Here is a 19,430-nt window from a genome sequence, read left to right on the forward strand (position 1 = left end):
AGTGTCCCCCAGGCCTTTAACATGTAGCCTTCTTAGCTGTATTTGACAAGCGTGTCCCCTACGTGATCGCTGACTGTAGAAGAGCAGGGTTTATCTACTGAAGCAAGTTCTTCACTTTGTCAAAAGCAGAAGCAACAGAACATTTCTCCTCTGCAGCCGTGTTGCAAGCTAAACTGTAGGGGAGTTGCCATTCAGCTGGAAACACCGTTGCCTCCTCAGCAAGGATTGCAGGGGTGAAGTGGGGTGGCCCCAGAGAAGCTTAGACTATATTAATGACCCTAGAAAGTGGAGCACCTAGAGATATATCTCATAGTTCCATTAAACCTGTGAAACTTTTGCCTCTGAGCTTTAAGTCACTTTTATCCTACTTAATCTCTCAGTGAAATAACCAGACTTGCTATTTTCCCTGAAGCCCTGGAACAGTCAAAAGCTATTGACAGACTATAAAAGCTGCCCTGTTGTGGGCAGTGTCTATTTTCTGTACTGATTATGAAAAGATGGAAAGAATGTATTTCATCCCTGTGTCCTGGGGTCTCTCATGCTGCTGATCTTCAAAGAGTACCCTGGACACCCATAGGCATAACTGATTCCCAGAAAATGAATTTCTGTGCAGCACTTAAGTTAATTTCTCCAGTGAGTCTCCCTGATGGCATTCTTAGAACACTCTTAGCAGAGAAGTGTTGCTTGTGTGGTACCGATGGGGAACTTTTACTAAGAGCTTTTGTTTCTTCGGGGTAGGTACTTCCATGATACCCCTAAGAAGTCATTCATTCTGAAGCCTGCTGATGGTTAGAACAATATCTAAACCATTGTGGGAAAACCATTGGCTGCCGTGCTTCTAATTCTTTCCTTGGAAGGAAATAAGAGCTTTCTTAAGAACCTAGTCAACTTTTATTATCCAGGAGAAGGAAATGGCAACCCACTCCAGTATTCTTGCCTGGAGAATTTCATGGACAGAGGAGCCTGGCAGACTATAGTCCATAGGGTCGCAGAGAGTCAGACACGACTGAGTGACTAACACACACATACAGCATTTATTATCTAGCAGCTTTTCTTTATGTTCTGATTTTTTTGTGCTCTGTGAAATGCACATGTTTCTGTTACCTGTTTCTTCCCTGAAGCAGCTGAGTTTTGTCAACCTCTGTGATTGTCCCTGTTCCTTGAAGGCAAACCCTCTAAATTAAATTCTTTCCCAGTGAGACTTTGCTCGGAAGTAGATTTGAATAGTTATTCTTGAGCATCCTTAGTCCCTTTATAACCATGTAACTTCAGCTTGTCATTTCTCATGACAGTCGTTCTGCCTGATTACTTTCTTCTGCACCAGAGTCTGAATCTTTATTCCTGGTCTTCTAGTTAAGACTTTTCCCCCCTTGGTTTCTCTGTTGATTTTTTAAACATTTTCTCCTTGAGATGACAGTGCAGACTCAAAGATGATTTTGTTTGGATAATTATCTTCTCAAATCTTTACTTTGCCTCAAGACATGAAAGAGAGGTGACCCCTAAGTACCATTTACCTCATGTTGACATAGGTTTGAGTGTCTTTTCTCAGGAAGAGACTTAGCTCATTATTCCTCTGTTCCCAATTAAGCTTGATGTCTACTCCACAGAACATTTACATGAGGGTATATGACTTTCTGGACTTCCCAGGTGGCTCAGTGGTAAAGAATCCACCTGCCAACACAGGAGATGCAGGTTTGATCCCTGGGTTGGGAAGATGCCCTGGAGGAGGAAATGGCAACTCACTCCACTATTCTTGCCTGGAGAATCCCATGGACAGAGGAGCCTGGTGGGCTGTGACCCATGGGGTTGCAAAGAGTTGGGCATGACTGAGCATGCACGCATGCGTGTATATGACTTTGTGGAAACTTCTTTGATACATGAGCCTTTCGCCCCACCAAGAACCTAGTCCTTCTGCTTTGAGCGACAGGTGATGAGCTGGCCAGGACAGGCTCGCCTCACACAGTGCCCTTCTCAATTGTACCATGGGTATTTCCCACTAGAGCAGTGCACCTAAATCTCTTTAAGTGCCACCCAGGGTACTAATTAGAAATAGAAATTCCCAAATCCTCATCCAGAGTTACTGCATCAAAACATCTGGGGAAGGGGTTTGGGAGGTTGTGTGTTCAACAATGACCCCCAAGTGATACAGTGCAATACTGCCCCCTCAGGAAGATGCTGGACTATGTCTGTTACTTAATTCCTTTCTTGAGTTACTAATTATTATTTATTACCATCTGTAGCCATGAAATTAAAAGATCTTACTCCTTGGAAGGAAAGTTATGACAAACCTAGATAGCATATTCAAAAGCAGAGACATTACTTTGCCAACAAAGGTCCATCAAGTCAAGGCTATGGTTTTTCCTGTGCTCACATATGGATGTGAGAGTTGGACTGTGAAGAAGGCTGAGCGCCAAAGAATTGATGCTTTTGAACTGTGGTGTTGGAGAAGACGTCTTGAGAGTCCCTTGGACTGCAAGGAGATCCAACCAGTCCATTCTGAAGGAGATCAGCCCTGGGATTTCTTTGGAGGGAATGATGCTGAAGCTGAAACTTCAGTACTTTGGCCACCTCATGAGAAGAATTGACTCATTGGAAAAGACTCTGATGCTGGGGGGGGATTGGGGCAGGAGGAGAAGGGGACGACAGAGGATGAGATGGCTGGATGGCATCCCTGATTCGATGGACATGAGTCTGAGTGAACTCTGGGAGTTGGTGATGGACAGGGAGGCCTGGCGTGCTGCAATTCATGGGGTCGCAAAGAGTTGGACACGACTGAGCAACTGAACTGAACTGAACTGAATGGCCTGTTTTCTTAAGTTACCCTTTGAGTGTAAGAGTCATAATCATCTGAGGTGCTTGTTCAAAATGCAGGTGCCTGGCCTTTGAGATCAGAATCTCTGGGAACCGGACCCAGGGAACCTGTTGTTGTTGTTTTACATGCTCCCTTTGATCAGAATAGGGCATCCCTTGACAGTTCTAGAGTGGTTCTTCTCAAGCTTTAATGTGAGTCCAGATTTCCAGGAACACTGGAAAAATGCACCTTCTGGGTCAGTAGGTCTGGAGTGGGGCCTGAGATTCTACAAGCTCTCAGGTGATGTCGAGGCTGCTGGTTCATGGACCACATCAGCACAAGATGCTAGCTGCTGTTGCTGCTAACTTGCTTCAGTCATGACCAATCTGTGCGACCCCATAGACGGCAGCCCACCAGGCTCCCCCGTCCCTGGGATTCTCCAGGCAAGAACACTGAAGTGGGTTGCCATTTCCTTCTCCAAGCATGAAAGTGAACAGTGAAAGTGAAGTCGCTCAGTCGTGTCCGCCTCCTAGCAACCCCATGGACTACAGCCTACCAGGCTCCTCCGTCCATGGGATTTTCCAGGCAAGAGTACTGGAGTGGGGTGCCATTGCCTTCTCCACAAGATGCTAGAGAAGGTCCCTAAACAAGATGGCCTAAACTTCCGGACAGCACAGAGCCTGTGACTCTGTTTAGATGGGAGGAGAGTAGACCCCATCTAAGCTATGACTCGTCCTGATCTCATTAAGGCGGCACAGGACAGTTCAGAACAGAACCTCACCCGTTGTGAATGGCACACCCAGCGTTACCAGCGTCATCACTGAGGGGTGCCCCGTGACTCTACACCTTTTCCTTTCTCAGGGAGCCCCATGGAGACCTCCTGACCCCTGAACCACTGGGGCCTGGGCTGGAGCCACTGGACCAAAGATGTACACTTATTCCTGCAGGAGTGGGATACAGTCAGGCATGAAAGGAAGCCTTACTCTATAGGACAGAGCTATGAAATTTTATGCCAATTCACACTTCCATGTTTTTGTTTGTTTTTCTCTCAGAGAAATTTGTAACTCACTTTTTTCTTCCTTTTGGTTCTTAGGTAATTTATCTGTTTCTTACCTATCTTTCAGATCATTTCCATCTTGTAACTAATGATAACCAGGTGGTTATGAGTTGTTAATAAACGGGAACTGCGGTTCTTCTTCCAAAGTCTGCTTTCGGCTGAGCCTCAGGGAGACAGTTTGTTGTTTTTGAAAATTTGAGTTGGGACCAGATCTAAGTGGGATGGATACTTTTTGTTTTTTCAAGGCTGATTTATCCTGCTAATCTCTCTCCTCAGACTGTTGGTTTAATCCTTTGTTCCAAATGCCACATTGCACAATTACTTCAAATGCTGAGCCTCTGGATTTTTTTTTTTTTTTAAGTGATTTTCTTATCTGTGGACCAGAGTGGCAGAAAGTTTCTGGTCTGTGGACTGATACTATCAGGATCACCTGGGGATTTTTTTTTTCTTCTTTTTAATGCTTCAGGTTCCATCTCCAGTGATTCTAATTCAGTTGGTCAAAAGAAGGACAAGGGTTCTACATTTTTAGAGTGGGAAAGTCTGTCCTTTATCCTGAAGGGGGACCATGGGCCTTGGTAAATTCCTGCTCTCTCCTGCCTTCAGCACATGAAGCCAGTACGTTGTGCAGACCAGTCAGAGGGTCTCAGAAGTACAGAAGTACACTGGACAAAGAGCGTGTAAGCAGGGGTGTCCTGCCCACACCCCCCACCAACCCCACCGAGACCCCCCTTAAGCCTGTGGACTGGACCACCACACTGTATGTCAAGTCCTCCTTTTCCATCCACTCTATTACCTGTGTCCTGGTCCAAGCCACCACCCTTCCTCACCTAGATTAGCCCCAAGGTGATGGCAGGAGGAGAGAGGGATGACAGAGGATGAGATGCTTGGATGGCATCACCAACCCAATGGGCATGAGTCTGAGCAAGCTCCGGGAGTTGGTGATGGACAGGGAGGCCTGGCGTGCTGCAATCCATGGGGTTGCAAAGAGCTGGACACGACTGAGCGACTGAACTGATCTTTTAGACTCACTGCTGCTGCTGCTAAGTCACTTCAGTCGTGTCCGACTCCGTGCGACCCCATAGACGGCAGCCCACCAGGCTCCCCCATTCCTGGGATTCTCCAGGCAGGAACACTGGAGTGGGTTGCCATTTCCTTCTCCAGTGCATGAAAGTGAAAAGTGAAAGTGAAGTCGCTCAGTCGTGTCCGACTCTTAGCGACCCCATGGACTGTAGCCCTCCAGGCTCCTCCGTCCATGGGACTTTCCAGGCAAGAGAACTGGAGTGGGGTGCCATTGCCTTCTCCGACCTGAACATTTCAACGCTTTTGTTTAAACTCCTTCTGTAACTTTCCTTCTTGCTTCAGTAAAATCCAAACGCCTCATTTAATCTTCCCAGTCCTGACTCACTCTGGCCCCTGCCTCGCTCTTTCCTGTAATCTACCCATGGCTGGTTCCTTCCTGTGTTCAGAGCTCACCTTCAGTGTCCTCTACTCCCAGAGACCTTCTCCGGCCACCCCCATAGAGAAACCACTCACCCCGCCACTCACTGTCACCGTCACAGCATCTTTCTTTCCTTGACAGAGTGGTTAGAAAATCTGCTCTTGTTCTTGTTTTTGTGTTTTAAGGCCCATTTCATCTTCTCCAGTATAAACTCCCATCAGAGCAGGTACCCTGTCTCCTGATTTACTGCTGCATCCTGGCACCTAAACAGCAGGAACATGGTAAATATTTGCAAAATAGTTGAATTTAAGCTGAACAGGGAAGGATGAGCGGAAGTGCGATAGCACCAGGGTGGAGCTGTTCCTCCTGCAGGGAAATTAGTGTTCTCTACAGGCCAGAGGCAGGAAGACACTTAGTGTTTGTCACAAACTGCAATAGTGTGTACAGAGGAAGGAGGAGAGAGGAGCTGAGGTGGGCAGGGACCTTACAGGCTGTGCTCGGCATGTTCTCAAAGAGCAGCGATGAGTCCTAGAAGGGCTTTAGGCGGGGGAGTAACAGCAGAATCCTGACAAAAATTTTCAAGAAAGGTTTGTCCTAAAGTCGCATCACACCCACTGTAGTAGGTTGAATGACCACCCAAGAATGTCAACTTGTAAATGTTCCCTTTCTTTATGGTCCCTTGTAAATGGACCATAAAGAAAACTGAGCACCAAAGAATTGATGCTTTTGAACTGTGGTGTTGGAGGATACTCTTGAGAGTCCCTTGGACTGCAAGGAGATCCAACCAGTCCATTCTAAAGGAAATCAGTCCTGAATATTCATTGGAAGAAGCTGAAACTCCAATACTTTGGCCACCTGATGCGAAGAACTGACTCCTTGGAAAAGACCCTGATGCTGGGAAAGATTGAAGGCAGGAGGAGAAGGGGACAACAGAGGATGAGATGGTTGGATGGCAACACCAACTTGATGGACATGAGTTTGAGCAAGCTCAGGGAGTTGGTGATGGACAGGGAAACCCGGCATGCTGCAGTCCATGGGGTCGCAAAGACTCGGACACCACTGAGCAACTGAACTGACGGACTGACTGAAATGTTCCCTAACTTAGAAAAGCTTCTCTGCAGATATAATTAAGTGAAGGATCTTGAGATGAGGAGATTATTTTGGATCATCCAGGCAAACCTGAAATGCTGTCACAAATACCAGCCTAAGAAGGAGGCAAAAGGTTTCGACACAGACACACTGAGAAGTCCACGTGAAGATGTGGGCAGAGGTCTCCGTGATGCGGCCGTGAGCCAGGGAACGCCTGGAGCCACCAGAAAGAGGAGGAAGCAAGGCCAAGGTTCTTTTCTAGAACCTTCGAAGGGACTGTGGTGGCTCTGTACCACCTTGATTTCAGATTTCTTCCATTTTCCAAACTCTCAACTAAGAAGCCACGAGTGTTTCAGGGTCCCACATCACTGTGTTCTCAGAAACAGCAAAGCAGTGCATGCTGATCTGATTTTAACAAACAACTGGAAGACTTACAGCATTGCCAGTCACGATATCTTCACTGCAGTGGGTCCACAGATACCCAAAACTATGAATCCATGTTGGCCAAACCTACAGAATGTGCAGAATGCATTGTTTTGGGGCTTCCCAGGTGGCGCTCGTGGTAAAGAACCCGCCTGCTAATGCAGGAGACATAAGAGACGCAGGTCTGATCCCTAGGTTGAGAAGATTCCTTAGAGGAGGGCATGGTCATGTTGGCCCAATCTACAGAAAGAATGTGCACAGTGCATTGTTTAGGCCCCCTGGGCAGGTGGTTGGTGATGGCTTCATTAACACCCTCAAGGAAGAATTGAAGAATTTATTGAAGACCATTGGGAACATCGCTAGTGGAGAGATCCAGAAGTGGTTCTCAACCAGGGGCTGTGGCCACATGTGGAGACATATTCTGGTCGTCACAACTAGAGAGATGCTACCAGCATCTAGTGGGTAGAGAGCAGGGAGTCCACTAGCGCAGGCCCTGAACAGCTCAGCTCATGTGGGAAAAAGGAAAGACCCAGATTCGCATCAGGAAGGAAAGATCCGGTGCCGCGAGGCACACGGCAGCCTTTCCTGCCTAGTATTCGGAAGCCTTCCTCTTTTTCTCTTTTCCCCAGGGCTGAAACTTGACGATGGTACGATGAGCTACGTGGAGAAGAACACTCAGGGGTGACAGACAAGAAGCAGGAACCTGGGCCGCCAGGCAGTCTCCTAGAGCACCAGATACACTCAGCTGTTACGCGGGGAAAATTACTGTTTATTTGACTCTCAGGAGAAAAAAAGTATTTGGGGAAGAGAATCGCTCACACAGTTAAAACAGTAGATCTGAGTGGTGACTCCCGAGATGTCAGGACAGAGCATGCCAGCGCGAGAAAGCCTCCTCCAGATGTTATGGAAGGGTCAGCACCCAGACAGCAAGTGCTCCAGAGCTGATTCCTGTTAGTTTCACAGCCAGCAGCCACGCAACATCACGCAGAAACACGTGTGTGCCACCTGCCATTCTGCACTAGGGGTTCTGAGGGTTGTGGTGGGCCAGTCTAGGTGCTGGGTTTAGACACACAGAGATATATTTTTAGAAGGTGCTTTAAAAAATCTCAGTTTCTGGGACTTTATTCTCCAGTGAAGCCACTCCAGCCGGCGCCTTTGCTTCCAGTCCAATCTGCTACAGATTTTATTTTTTTTTAAAAAAAACTATGGTTTAGGGTGTTTCTGTCTCCACTGCTTTTATGCCAAGACCTGCTGCATTTGGAGCTTTGGAACGCTGGTTCCAAACCCCGCCGTCAGTAGGAATGGGAGTTTTCACTGCAGTGTCAGAACTGACTCTGAACCTAAGTGGTGCAGAAAAAAGAGAACGGGCCTCAGTTCTGAGCCTTCACCCCACCGGGGAAATGCAGCAGACCGGCCCTTCCTGCAGGAGCCTACTTTCGTGGAATTTTTTGCTTGTTTGCTTTTTGCCTTGCTGTGAGGCTTTCAGGATCTTAGTTCCCCTACCAGGGACTGGACCTAAACCCTGTGGAGTCCTAACCACCGGACCACCAGGGAGTTCCTAGGAGCCAACATTAGAATTCTCCTAAAAGACTGCCCTGAAGTGTGAAAATCATTATTTTTCTATAGGAAGTAAACGTGAGCTATCAGTCACACCAGGAATGGTCTTAAGCTCATCCACACTGAAAGCTGGAGGCCAAGCAGGATGATCAGAGCTTCAACAGCCAGAAAGCTGAGCCAGAAGGTGGTGAATACCCCAGGCACTGGAGGTGCACCAGAAAGACGCTGGCCAGCCCCTCACCAAGACAGGAGGGGAGGATATTCATGAATTGAGGACAGCTTTGAATGGGTAACCATTTATAATCGTGGTATTCTCAGATGGGTTATTCCAACCCAGAGCATCTGAACATGTAAGAGGTACTTCTGTTGGACAGTTAGACAGCCAGAATTGGAGGTTTTCTCTTCTGGTCACTGAACTCACGCCATATTTGTCAAACGTCTCTAGAACTAAATGGGCTCCCTGACTCTCTGGCACGTAGCCACGGAGAGGAAGTAAAAGAATGTGAAAGTCACTCAGGCCTGTCCGACTCTTCGTGACCCCCATGGACTGTATAGAATACTGGAGTGGGTAGCCGTTCCCTTCTCCAGGGGATCTTCCCGACCCAGGAATAGAAGCAGGGTCTCCTGCACTGCAGGTGGATTCTTTACCACCTGAGCTATACTGTTCCGTTTGGAAGCTGTACCTTTGCCAAGTTAGCAGGGAGCCTGTCTTTGTTATCAGGATGGGCAAGAATGCACAGAGCATCTACTGCTGGTAACAGATGCTTCTAGATGAATGTGCCCATCTCATGAGTAGCTCAGGACAACTGAATTTAGAGTAGTGATCATTGAGAGGTCTCTGCCTGACAGTGATTTTATTCTGCTGGCTTTACAAAGAGATTAGAGGAGTAAAGAAATCTCGTGTTTAGAGGATATTCTCTAGCCAGCTTGCAGCGTGTCATTAAGGCTGCCTAGGCATTGAAGGGACATCACCTTGTCCTTCAAGGTTTTCCAAAAGATACTATCTGGCTCTGTTGAATGCGTGAACGTCTTGGCTGTGTCAGCTCAGGTGAGCTGCTCATGCTGGAGTTCTGGAATTGTTCCTGTTCTCTAGCACCTTTCATTACACATCAGCCTACACTTCCCAACTATTTCTGAGTTGGGGGAGAGTCTGCTCTAATGGGGCGGGGGTGGGGGGTTGGTTCTCATGCCACTGGGAACGGGGCCAAAGGGTATATTCTTTCTCCAGTTTCCTCCCTCTGCATTCACATCCTGGCTGTCTAAATCTGGCCATCACAGAACACCTGTTTCATGAGTCGGGGTCCAGGGTGAAGGTGGGAAATGTCCTAACTTCTCTTTTACCAGATTATGAGAACATCTGTAAAGCTAACATTAGTACAGACCATATGGAGAATGGTACTCTCCCCCTCGCAGAGCTGTGATTATAGGGACTTTCTGAAGCAGAGATTTAATCAGACTTTGCTTGCTTACTTGCTTGCTTGCTATGGGAGGTCCAGTCATAGAGACCCAGTTAATGTATTTCATCGGATTTTCTGTGTTTGGGAAAGGTGTGACCATCAGTGGCAAGAGAAATTACTGTCCTGAAGCTTCTTTCAAGTGGCTTACCTACAGCCCTTCAATCTCATCCCCCTCAAGAAGTGTCCCCACAGCCAAAGGAAATGCATCCCTCTTAATAGGAAGATGCCAAAAATACCAGAATGAAGTGATTGACTCCAAAGGCAAATGACCCCAGCAGAGAGGGGAGGGTGCTATTTGCTTCCTTACCAGACACTGTGAAATGGCCTTCGTGAGAACAAATAAGGTTTTGTGCTTTACTGGCCATTTAGATCGTATTAGTCACAAGCTTTCTAAATTGTGCTTTTAAGCTGACAGAGATTTTGGCATTCTCTCCAAAGTAATGAAGCATTTGTCCTTCTCCATGGCATCTTTCACCATCATAAAATACCATTTCCATTTAAAGTAATTAAAATCCTAACTGTAATGGGAAAGATGATTGGAGTCCTTTGTTTTTTGTTTTTTTTTTTTTTCTCTCTAATTTATGGCTGTGCTGCAAGTGTCTTCACTTGGTTTTATTTTGACCCTGGGTGGTGGCGGGGCCGGGGGATGCAATTACCATTGTTGTGTGTCTGTTTTCTGTTATTCAACCCTAGCCTTTCAGGATTATGCTAATCTCCCTGTATGACTCAGGAAGCTTCACTCTTATCCTGAAGGCAAGTGGAATGAGATTTGTAATTATCTTTTGGACTCCATGATCTCTCAAACGATTATTTCCTATAATTCCATTTTTGAAAGAGAGTTCCTTATTTCTTTTTTTTTTTCTGATGCAGTAAGCATCTTGATAGACTTGCTTGATAGACTTGATAATTTAAATTTAGTATTTAAATTTTAATTTAATGTTTATGATAATGGGTTGCTTGCCTTCCTTCCCATTATCCACCATCACCCACTTGTCCATCTGCCCCGCCCATGGTCACTGTTAATTTTCCAGCCTTTACTCACAATGGAACAGGCCACCGCACCAGATCCTGAGGTTGTGAGGATCCAAGAGGCTGGGATTCCATTGCAGACCATTTAGCCCCTCAGAGTCTCACTTGCCTTATCTGTAAAATGAGGGGTTGGATCACTCTAGCAAATAGTAGTTAAGAGTTCACACAGCCGGTAACAAGATGAGCAACAACGTGGGCCAGTATTTATTGAGCAGCTATTATGTGCTTTTAAATATGCCAGGACTAGGTGGTACCCCTGGTAGCTCAGTCAGTAAAGAATCTGCCTGCAATGCAGGAGACCTGGGTTCGATCCCTGGGTCGGGAAGATTCCCTTGAGAAGGAAATGGCAACCCACCCTAGTATTCTTGCCTGGAGAATCCCATGGACAGAGGAACCTGGTGGGCTACAGTCCATGGGTTCGCAGGAGTTGTGATAGATTAATAATATGGTGGGAAATGAGTTCAAGAGAAGCCATAGAAGCTGTAGAAGCATGGCATGAGTCCACAAGGTTTTTTCAGTACTCCAAAAATCAAATAGAACGCCTACATTAGCTCTGGTAAGACTGAGCCGCCTGACAAAAATACCCAGTTTCTTTCTGGTGGCTGGAAACATGTCAACTTAGTGTGGTAACAGCGGTTCTATTATGCTGCTCCAGAACCCTAGCTGGTAGGTGGAGCCCAGAACTAGCAATTTCTGGCACCTGTGGCAAACAGCATGTGACAGACCCCAAAATCAACTTTTTAATTCACTTTGCGGCTCACAGATGGGTGTTATTACCAGTGTGCGCCATCTGGTAGCTTTCTATTTTAACCATTCATCCCTGCTAACTAGACGCCGGGCTTTTTTAAATTATTATTTTAAATTTATGTGACCTCTAAATGTTCACGACCTAGGAAAAAAAATCCTAGTTATCCTGCCCTCCTTGTAGTCCTGGTTTTGATTTACAGTGAGAAATGTACTATTATTTTGTGCAATTTGTTTCATAAGCCAACATTTTTCAAATATGAGGCCCACAAAAGAAAAACTAGCTCTCACTGGTTAAAAGATTCTTACCAGGTGGTCAGTGTTTCTGGTTCCAAAATCACGTGTGTTCTCCACCAGGCCTGAATTGCTCACCGCCTGACATGGAGCGAACACTCGGTAGAAACGTCACTGGAAGCGTGCCAGTGGACAGGCAGCATTAGATCTGTCCAGCTTTGTTCCTAATGTACTTCTGAGAGGCCAGACCAATGTCTGTAGGCTGGGACAAACTCCAAAGGGTGTTGTCAGTGGTGTGGACCAGAGCCTTGGGCCAAGTGGATGTCCTCGTCATATGGTGCAAAGATCTGTTTTGTGAATTATGTGGCTTTCCCTGGTGGCTCAGACAGTAAAGAATCTGCCCGCAGTGGAGACCCAAGTTCGATTCCTGAGTCAGGAAGATCCCCTGGAAGGGAGGGCATGGCAACCCACTCCATTATTCTTGCCTGGAAAATCCCATGGACAGAGGAGCCTAGTGGGCTACAGTGCATAGGGTTGCAAAGAGTTGACACAACTGAGTGACCAACACTTTACTCTCTTAAAGAATCATAGTGCCTGTATTTTTTTTTTAAGTGTCTCTCTGTGTGCATATATATATATTCTTTTTTTTTTTTTCTGGCTGTGCTGGGTCTTAGTTGCAACATGTGGGATTTAGTTCCCTGACCAGGGAGTGAGCCTGGGTCCCCTGCATTGGGAGTGGGAAATCTTAGCCACTGAACCATGAAGGAAGTCCCCTGTTTTGTGAATTAAAACCTCGAGACACACTCTCAGTCATTATTAATATGGTGGTTCTGATCGTATCTTCTGATATCGTTTCTTGCTTGTGTCTACCTTTTAATTTGTGCTGATATGTTCCTATGCACTCTTGTCTGTCTTTGTTTAAGAAATGGGAATCTCCTGCAGGGCCACCTGGCCAGGCCAGAGCAACCACTGGTGGTGGTGGTTCTAGAACCAAATCCCCGTGAATACAGAGGGACAGCTGCATTTAGCTCGATGTCTGAGATGTCCACTGTGCCCTTTCTGGTCTTCGTCTTGGTTCTGTTGTCATAGACATGCGCTGAGCTGGCAGGAAGCACGTGTGACCGAGGAGGGCTATGTATTTCTGATTCCAAGTTTATTGTACATTTCGAATGGTACTCGCCATGCCCCTCTACTGACGCGTGGCCTTTCTTCTTTCCCCAGAATGTCGAGTGGTGAAGTCCACTTCCTACACCAAAATAGCTTCGTCGTCCCGCAGGAGCACCACCAAGAGCCCAGGGCCTTCCCGGCGCAGCAAATCCCCGGCATCCACCAGCTCAGGTAAGGCCGCGGAGGAGCCCGGAGCGACTGCTTTGTTTGTGACGCATGCTGAGCAGAGGGTGTGTGAAAGCCCAGAGCATGAGGTTTCAACGGAGTGCAGATTCCGGTTTATAATTTTAGAACGTGGTAAGCTGGGGGAACAGATTTGCCAGAGTCTAGCATGTTGGCTGTAAGAAAAAACATCGGGTTCAGGAAAACTTAATGAAAGATTCGGAAAACCCAGACTTGCCCACAAATAGGAGTACGCTCCCGACTTGCCTCATTTCTGCTCAAAAAAAAAAAAAGAAATATTTTTTAGGCTCAGGGCCCCTGACTCCAGGAACTTTGATTAAAGCTTCTGTTCCACTTGTGACTGGCTGGTGAGGAGGCTGCTGCTTGTGTTCGCTGAGTCTTGATCAGCACACTTTCGCTGTGGCCCCAGCACAGCCCTGGGGCCCCAGTAACTGCAGTGACTCTGGGCCTGGCTCCTGTCTGTCCTGGGCTCTAGTGCTGGTGTTGGAGCAGGATGTGGACTCGCAGGATGAGTGCCTCAGCTCTGCCCTGTCCTTCTTTGGCTTTAAACTGACATGAATTAGTTTGTCTGTCTGTGTCTTAGGTAGAAGATCTATTTCACGGTGGTAGGTAGTTATTTACTAAGTGCTCTTAACTGTTGAATGTGAGTTACTAAATGATACATACATCAGAGTGATCGTCACCTGATTTCACAAAGGCAGGCAGGGAAGCTCTTATAAATAGAGACCAAGACCTTTAGGGTCTACACGGAGGCCTTCTTACACTCAGCAGTGTGGTCCCAGAGGGACGTGAGAAGCTCTCTAGGCTCGGGCTACAGGACCTCCCTCAAGCACGACTGCCCAGTGTGAATTACAGCCTCCCTGTTTAAAAGTGGAGACGCTGTAATCTTTTTTTTTTTTTTTTCTGATTAAAACTGAAACTTCTGAAACGAGTCTTAGAAGAAGGGACTCTTAGTTGGCTGGACCATGTGGTCCACCTTGGTTCTCTAAGAGGTGCTTTTCCCTGGGGGCTTTGCTGCATGCCACAGTCCAGAGGGTTGCAAAGAGTCGGATACGACTGAAGCGACTTTGCACACACGCATGCACACTCTTCCCTAGCAGGTCCTCCAAGACCTTCTTCTCACTTTGTCCCCTCCCCACAGCATGGCTACAGCATCTCACAACACAGCTGGCCCTTGGGGTGGGGTGAGTGTGCCTCACCTATTTTTCAATGGACTCGGAGCTCCTCCCTTATTGTGTCATAAGGTCGCCTAGACTGGACAGAACACTGATGTCAGACTCTGTTAAAGAGTAAGGTGATGAGTTGGCTTAAAGCTCAACATTCAGAAAACTAAGATCATGGCATCTGGTCCCATCACTTCATGGGAAATAGATGGAGAAACAGTGGAAACGGTGGCTGACTTTATCTTCTGGGGCTCCAAAATCACTGCAGATGGTGATTGCAGCCATGAAATTAAAAGACGCTTACTTCTTGGAAGGAAAGTTATGACCAGTCTAGATAGCATATTAAAAAGCAGAGACATTACTTTGCCAACAAAGGGCCATCTAGTCAAGGCTATGGTTTTTCCAGTGGTCATGTATGGATGTGAGAGTTGGACTGTGAAGAAAGCTGAGCGCTGAAGAATGGATCCTTTTGAACTGTGGTGTTGGAGAAGACTCTTGGGAGTCCCTTGGACTGCAAGGAGATCCAACCAGTCCATTCTGAAGGAGATCAGTCCTGGGTGTTCATTGGAAGGACTGATGCTGAAGCTGAAACTCCAATACTTTGGCCACCTCATGAGAAGAGTTAACTCATTGGAAAAGACCCTGATGCTGGGAGGGATTTGGGGCAGGAGGAGAAGGGGACGACAGAGGATGAGATGGCTGGATGGCATCACTGACTTGATGGACATGAGTTTGAGTGGACTCTGGGAGTTGGTGATGGACAGGGAAGCCTGGCATGCTGCGATTCATGGGGTCTCAAAGAGTAGGACACGACTGAGCAACTGAACTGCACTGAACTGAAGGTGATGAGACTCAAAAGTTTAAAGTTCATGAGAGTCATTTGGGAACTTGGTATAGAGTTTGCCATTCTTACCCCCAAACTCTCTAGATTCTGACAAGGACAAAAGCCTGTTTTAACCAGTATTCCAGGCAGTTCTGATCGGGTGATCCTGGTCCCAGATTTAGGAGGACAGACAGGTAAGGAAGTGATTTCCAAAGTGTGGTTCCTGGGCCAGCAGCATCACCATCCCCTGAACTGGGGCCCAGCAGTTTGGGTTCTCACAAGCCTTCCAGGTTATTCTGATGTTCACCTAAGTTTAAGAACCCTTGGATTGTGGGTAACAAAAGAAGAGATAAACATAGGGAGTCACTGACTCTGGACCGTCAAGGTTGGAAGACGAGGCCTGCTCATCTTCATCTGCTGGCATAACAAAGATGACTGCCTTCCTGCCTCCCTGCTTGCCTCCGAGCAGCGGTGTCTGTCTTTAACCCTCGTAACCCGGCGCTGTGAAGTGTAGCAGTGCGCAGAGGAGAGTGGCCGGTGCCAGTCTCCTTTTCTGCCTCCTCATAATGACCTGCTTTCAGAGAGCCAGTCCCCCAGGAGAAGAGAGAATTTATGTCTGAAGATCACCTCTTCTCTGGAAATTGATACTGGAGAAAGGCTCTCCCTTCCGGGGAGATGCCACCTACCTGCAGATGTAGACTCCAAGAATGGTGGGGTGATGACAGAAAAGCTGCCGGTTAAAGCTCCGCTCGGGGGCAGGAACTTGTTATTAACCAACTGACAGGTTACAGTGGAGCCCTTTGGAGGATGATCAGTCTTGACCAAAGAGCAGTCCTCATTTTTTCCATTCAGACCCACCTGGGCTGTAGGATGAAGTCCCACAGAGCAGGAAGGAAGAGGAGGTGACGGGCCTAGCCAGCCTGTTTTCCCTAAAATCATGGCTGTTTAGTACAATCGTGAAAAGTTGTGAAGGAGAAACAGGCCTCACATTAGTTGGAACGTTATCAATACCGTCAAAAAAAAGTCTATATTAAAAAACAATATTTGTGCCCTATCCAACCCACTTTGATACTGCACAAATTTGCTTAATCTTTCCTCTCTCCTTCCTCTTAGTATACACCATGGGGTATGGGACTTCCCTGGTGGTTCAGTGATTAAGACTCGGTGCCTCTATTGCAGGAGTCTTGGGTTCGATCCCTGGTTAGCAAAGTAAGATCCCACATGTAGTGGGGCGAGACCAAAAAATCAAAAATTCAAAAAGTACTTAAAAAATATCAGGTGTGGTTGAGGGAGAAGTATCTAATAATGAGAATGAGAGATTAGCTGAAATCGTACATCTCTTAATATCGTAGATATTTTAAGGGAATCAATATGCACTTATTGCTATTAACTTTTTGTTATTACCTTTGGAGGTGGTGTCTTTTAAGAGCTGTAGCCAGTTAGAAGCTCTTAGGCTTGGGCAAGAATTTCTTTTCTCTCTGCTTCTTGTCTCCATAGGTCACAGAAGGTAGTGGGCAGGTCAGATTCTTGGGTGCGTGTCCAAGGACCGGCTCCTGACACCAGGAGGAGTTACTGTCTGCAGCTCAGGTTTCCACTACAGATGCAGAGTGTCTTCATGCTTCTGTCTGTCTAATCATGGCAGCCGGGACTGAACAGGGGCCTCCCATTGGTAATATAGGGCTAAAAGAAAAAAAAAAAAGGAAGAGAGAATTTTTTCCAACTCAGAGAAAAATAAGCTTGTAAATAATGAAGAGCCTACTTTATTTCAAAAAAGGAATCTAAAATTTCAGTTAAGAAAAAAAAAAACCATCATTCTAATCTTAAAAAGATAATTATGAATACAGGAAATTGTTTCACTTTGGAATTAACTGGTCACAGACTCACTATTCAGCATCTCTTAAGATTATATAAATCTTATAAATGTATTTAATTATGATCTTATAAATAAAGATGACTATATCATTTACCAAAAGTAATTCTGGAAACTCAAAAATGGAGATAGGCAAATGTATTAGATGTATTTGAATTTGTCTCTGCCAGCATTTGGAACCATTCTCTTTAGAAGTTTAAAATGCATAGGATACATTACCTCAAAATCGATAGGTTGCTTCGAACAAGCATTTCTATTTTCTGCTGTTTCTCTGGATCCCTTTTCCACCAGTGAAAACCTGGTTGATTTGACCAGAAATCACCTGGAATATGTGGTAGGTACACCATGCCAGGGAATTATCATTTCTATTCAGAAAGCATAATCCAATCCATCCTAAAATCAATGTATTCTTGAAAAATTAACACTTCATTCAAGGTATCTTTAAACTTCTAGGTCAAAAGTAATTAAAAAGTACGTATCACGTTTTAATATAAACCTTTTATGCATATAGTTTTCAACTCCCTGCTTTTTGATTTAGAAGATATGCCATACAATCATTTCCTGGTTATATAAGAGCTTATAATATGTGATGACTGTCTCTTGATTCTGACTTGCTACCAAATCTTCCCACCTTCCTCTGGATGATTCTTATTTGAGAGGGTTTATAGAGCAGCAACACCCAGTCGCAAATGCATGGCTTGCCTCAGGGACCCCTTTTCCCAGGATCTAAGCCCAGGGTTTAGAAGGTTCAGTGGTGTCTCCATGTCTTTTGAGGGCAGGTGTTCTTGCTGGATGTCAGGGGATCGGCTCCCTTGGTCCCCTCCACTGAACTAGCCTGAGACTCCTGCCTCTACTCAAGTTTCTCTTGAAAACGCGGAAGGGAGCAGTGAATTATCTCTGTATTGACTGCATCTGAACTTTCTTAAAATAGCCTGTATAGTGTTTTTCATAAATTATAGGACTGGAATGTGAATAACTTCCCTTTCATACGCCTGGAACATTGATGTCCCCCACAGCCCCCTTCCACCATGAACCTGACTTTGTAACATTGAGGAAGTTTTGTTTTTGCTCCTTACACATTCACCTAAAGTTTGAACTGGTTTCTCCTTCAGTTTTAAAATTTCTGCTTCCAGTATTCACCTTCCTGCCTGATACAGAGATCGAAGCATTGCATGAAGTTGAGATTTGTAGGTCCCCATGTTATCTGTGATTGTTTTGTTGACTTTGCATTTACTTTTAAGAAGTTTTTTAATGATCTCTTTACCACTTTTGAAGTATTTATTTATCTATAGTCGCACTGGGTCTTCGTTGCTGTGTGAGGGTTTTCTCTAGTTGTCGGGGGTAGGGGAGCCTACTCTCTGCTGCGTTGTGCAGGCTTCTCTCTTGTTGCAGAAAAGGGACTCTAGGCGCGCAGGCTTCAATAGTTGCAATTCACTGGCTTAGTTGCTCTGCGGCATGTGGGATCTTTATGGACCAGGGATCAAACTCATGTCTCCTGCAGTGGTAAGCCGAATCTTAACCACTGGACCACCAAGGAAGCCCTGGGCTTTACATTTAAATGAAACATCAGAGTTAACATAAAACTTTAATCTCTTTATTTTCCTTTCCCAACAACAAGCAAGACAAGACATTATTCTTTGTTATACAATATATACTGTATCTTTTAAATGAGGAAGCAGGGCCAGGGCTGGGGGAACTGCTTGGCCCAGAGTCACAGGGCTAATATGTCTGCTCAGAACAGGTAACTGGGGCTTCCAGTGCTCTGGACACAGCAGGCTGGCCATTCTTGATACCTGTTTCTTCACCTCTGCTTATTAAAATTTTGATCTTCAGGAAATAACTGATGCAGTACCTAGTTTAAGATGGAGATTTACAACATCATAACCCTTTGCAATAGAAGCCTAAGTGTTAGTCCCAGGCAGGGGCATTCCAGGGGGTGAAATGATTCACTCCAACTTCATGATGGTTGCCAGTAGTAGACAGAAACTTTCTTTTGTAAGTCAAATGTTAGAACAAGAATGAGAGTCCTCAGTAAATCTTTTCTTTGTTCCTTACTCATTCCTCTTCTTGAGACTAGGAGAAGTTAGAGGTGATTTATTAATGTAAGGTGTTCATTTACACATTCAGAAATATCAAGTTCAACCCTGCTAGTGTCGAGCGCTTGCTAGACACTAATAATGCCGAGATGAAAGAAATAGTCCCTCCGGTCAAGAAGCACACAGGTTAAGCCCCCTAAATAACTTACACATAGCGTAATTCACAGAGCTGTAGAATTATTATTAGTCTCCATAACAGAAAGGGTCCAAAGAAGGCAAATTGGAGCTGGAGAAAAAGGAACCAGAAGTCGAAACAAGAATAAGGAGTCCCTAGACAGTTGTGTGCTGAAACACTGAATGAGGTATCAT

General features: G+C 45.8%; 1 protein-coding gene across 3 annotated transcripts in view; it reads left to right on the forward strand.

Moving 5' to 3' along the window:
- The window catches only part of DCLK1 (doublecortin like kinase 1), a 354,917-nt gene that overhangs the window by 237,420 nt on the left and 98,067 nt on the right, over nucleotides 1-19,430 (forward strand). For all 3 annotated transcript variants that reach the window (NM_001434816.1, NM_001109962.2, XM_010810737.4), the window contains exon 5: nucleotides 13,041-13,157. In NM_001434816.1, coding sequence (NP_001421745.1) covers nucleotides 13,041-13,157 — 117 coding nt within the window. The remainder of the gene's footprint in view (nucleotides 1-13,040; nucleotides 13,158-19,430) is intronic.

Source organism: Bos taurus, chromosome 12, assembly GCF_002263795.3.
Source record: "Bos taurus isolate L1 Dominette 01449 registration number 42190680 breed Hereford chromosome 12, ARS-UCD2.0, whole genome shotgun sequence".
Lineage (NCBI taxonomy): Eukaryota > Metazoa > Chordata > Mammalia > Artiodactyla > Bovidae > Bos > Bos taurus.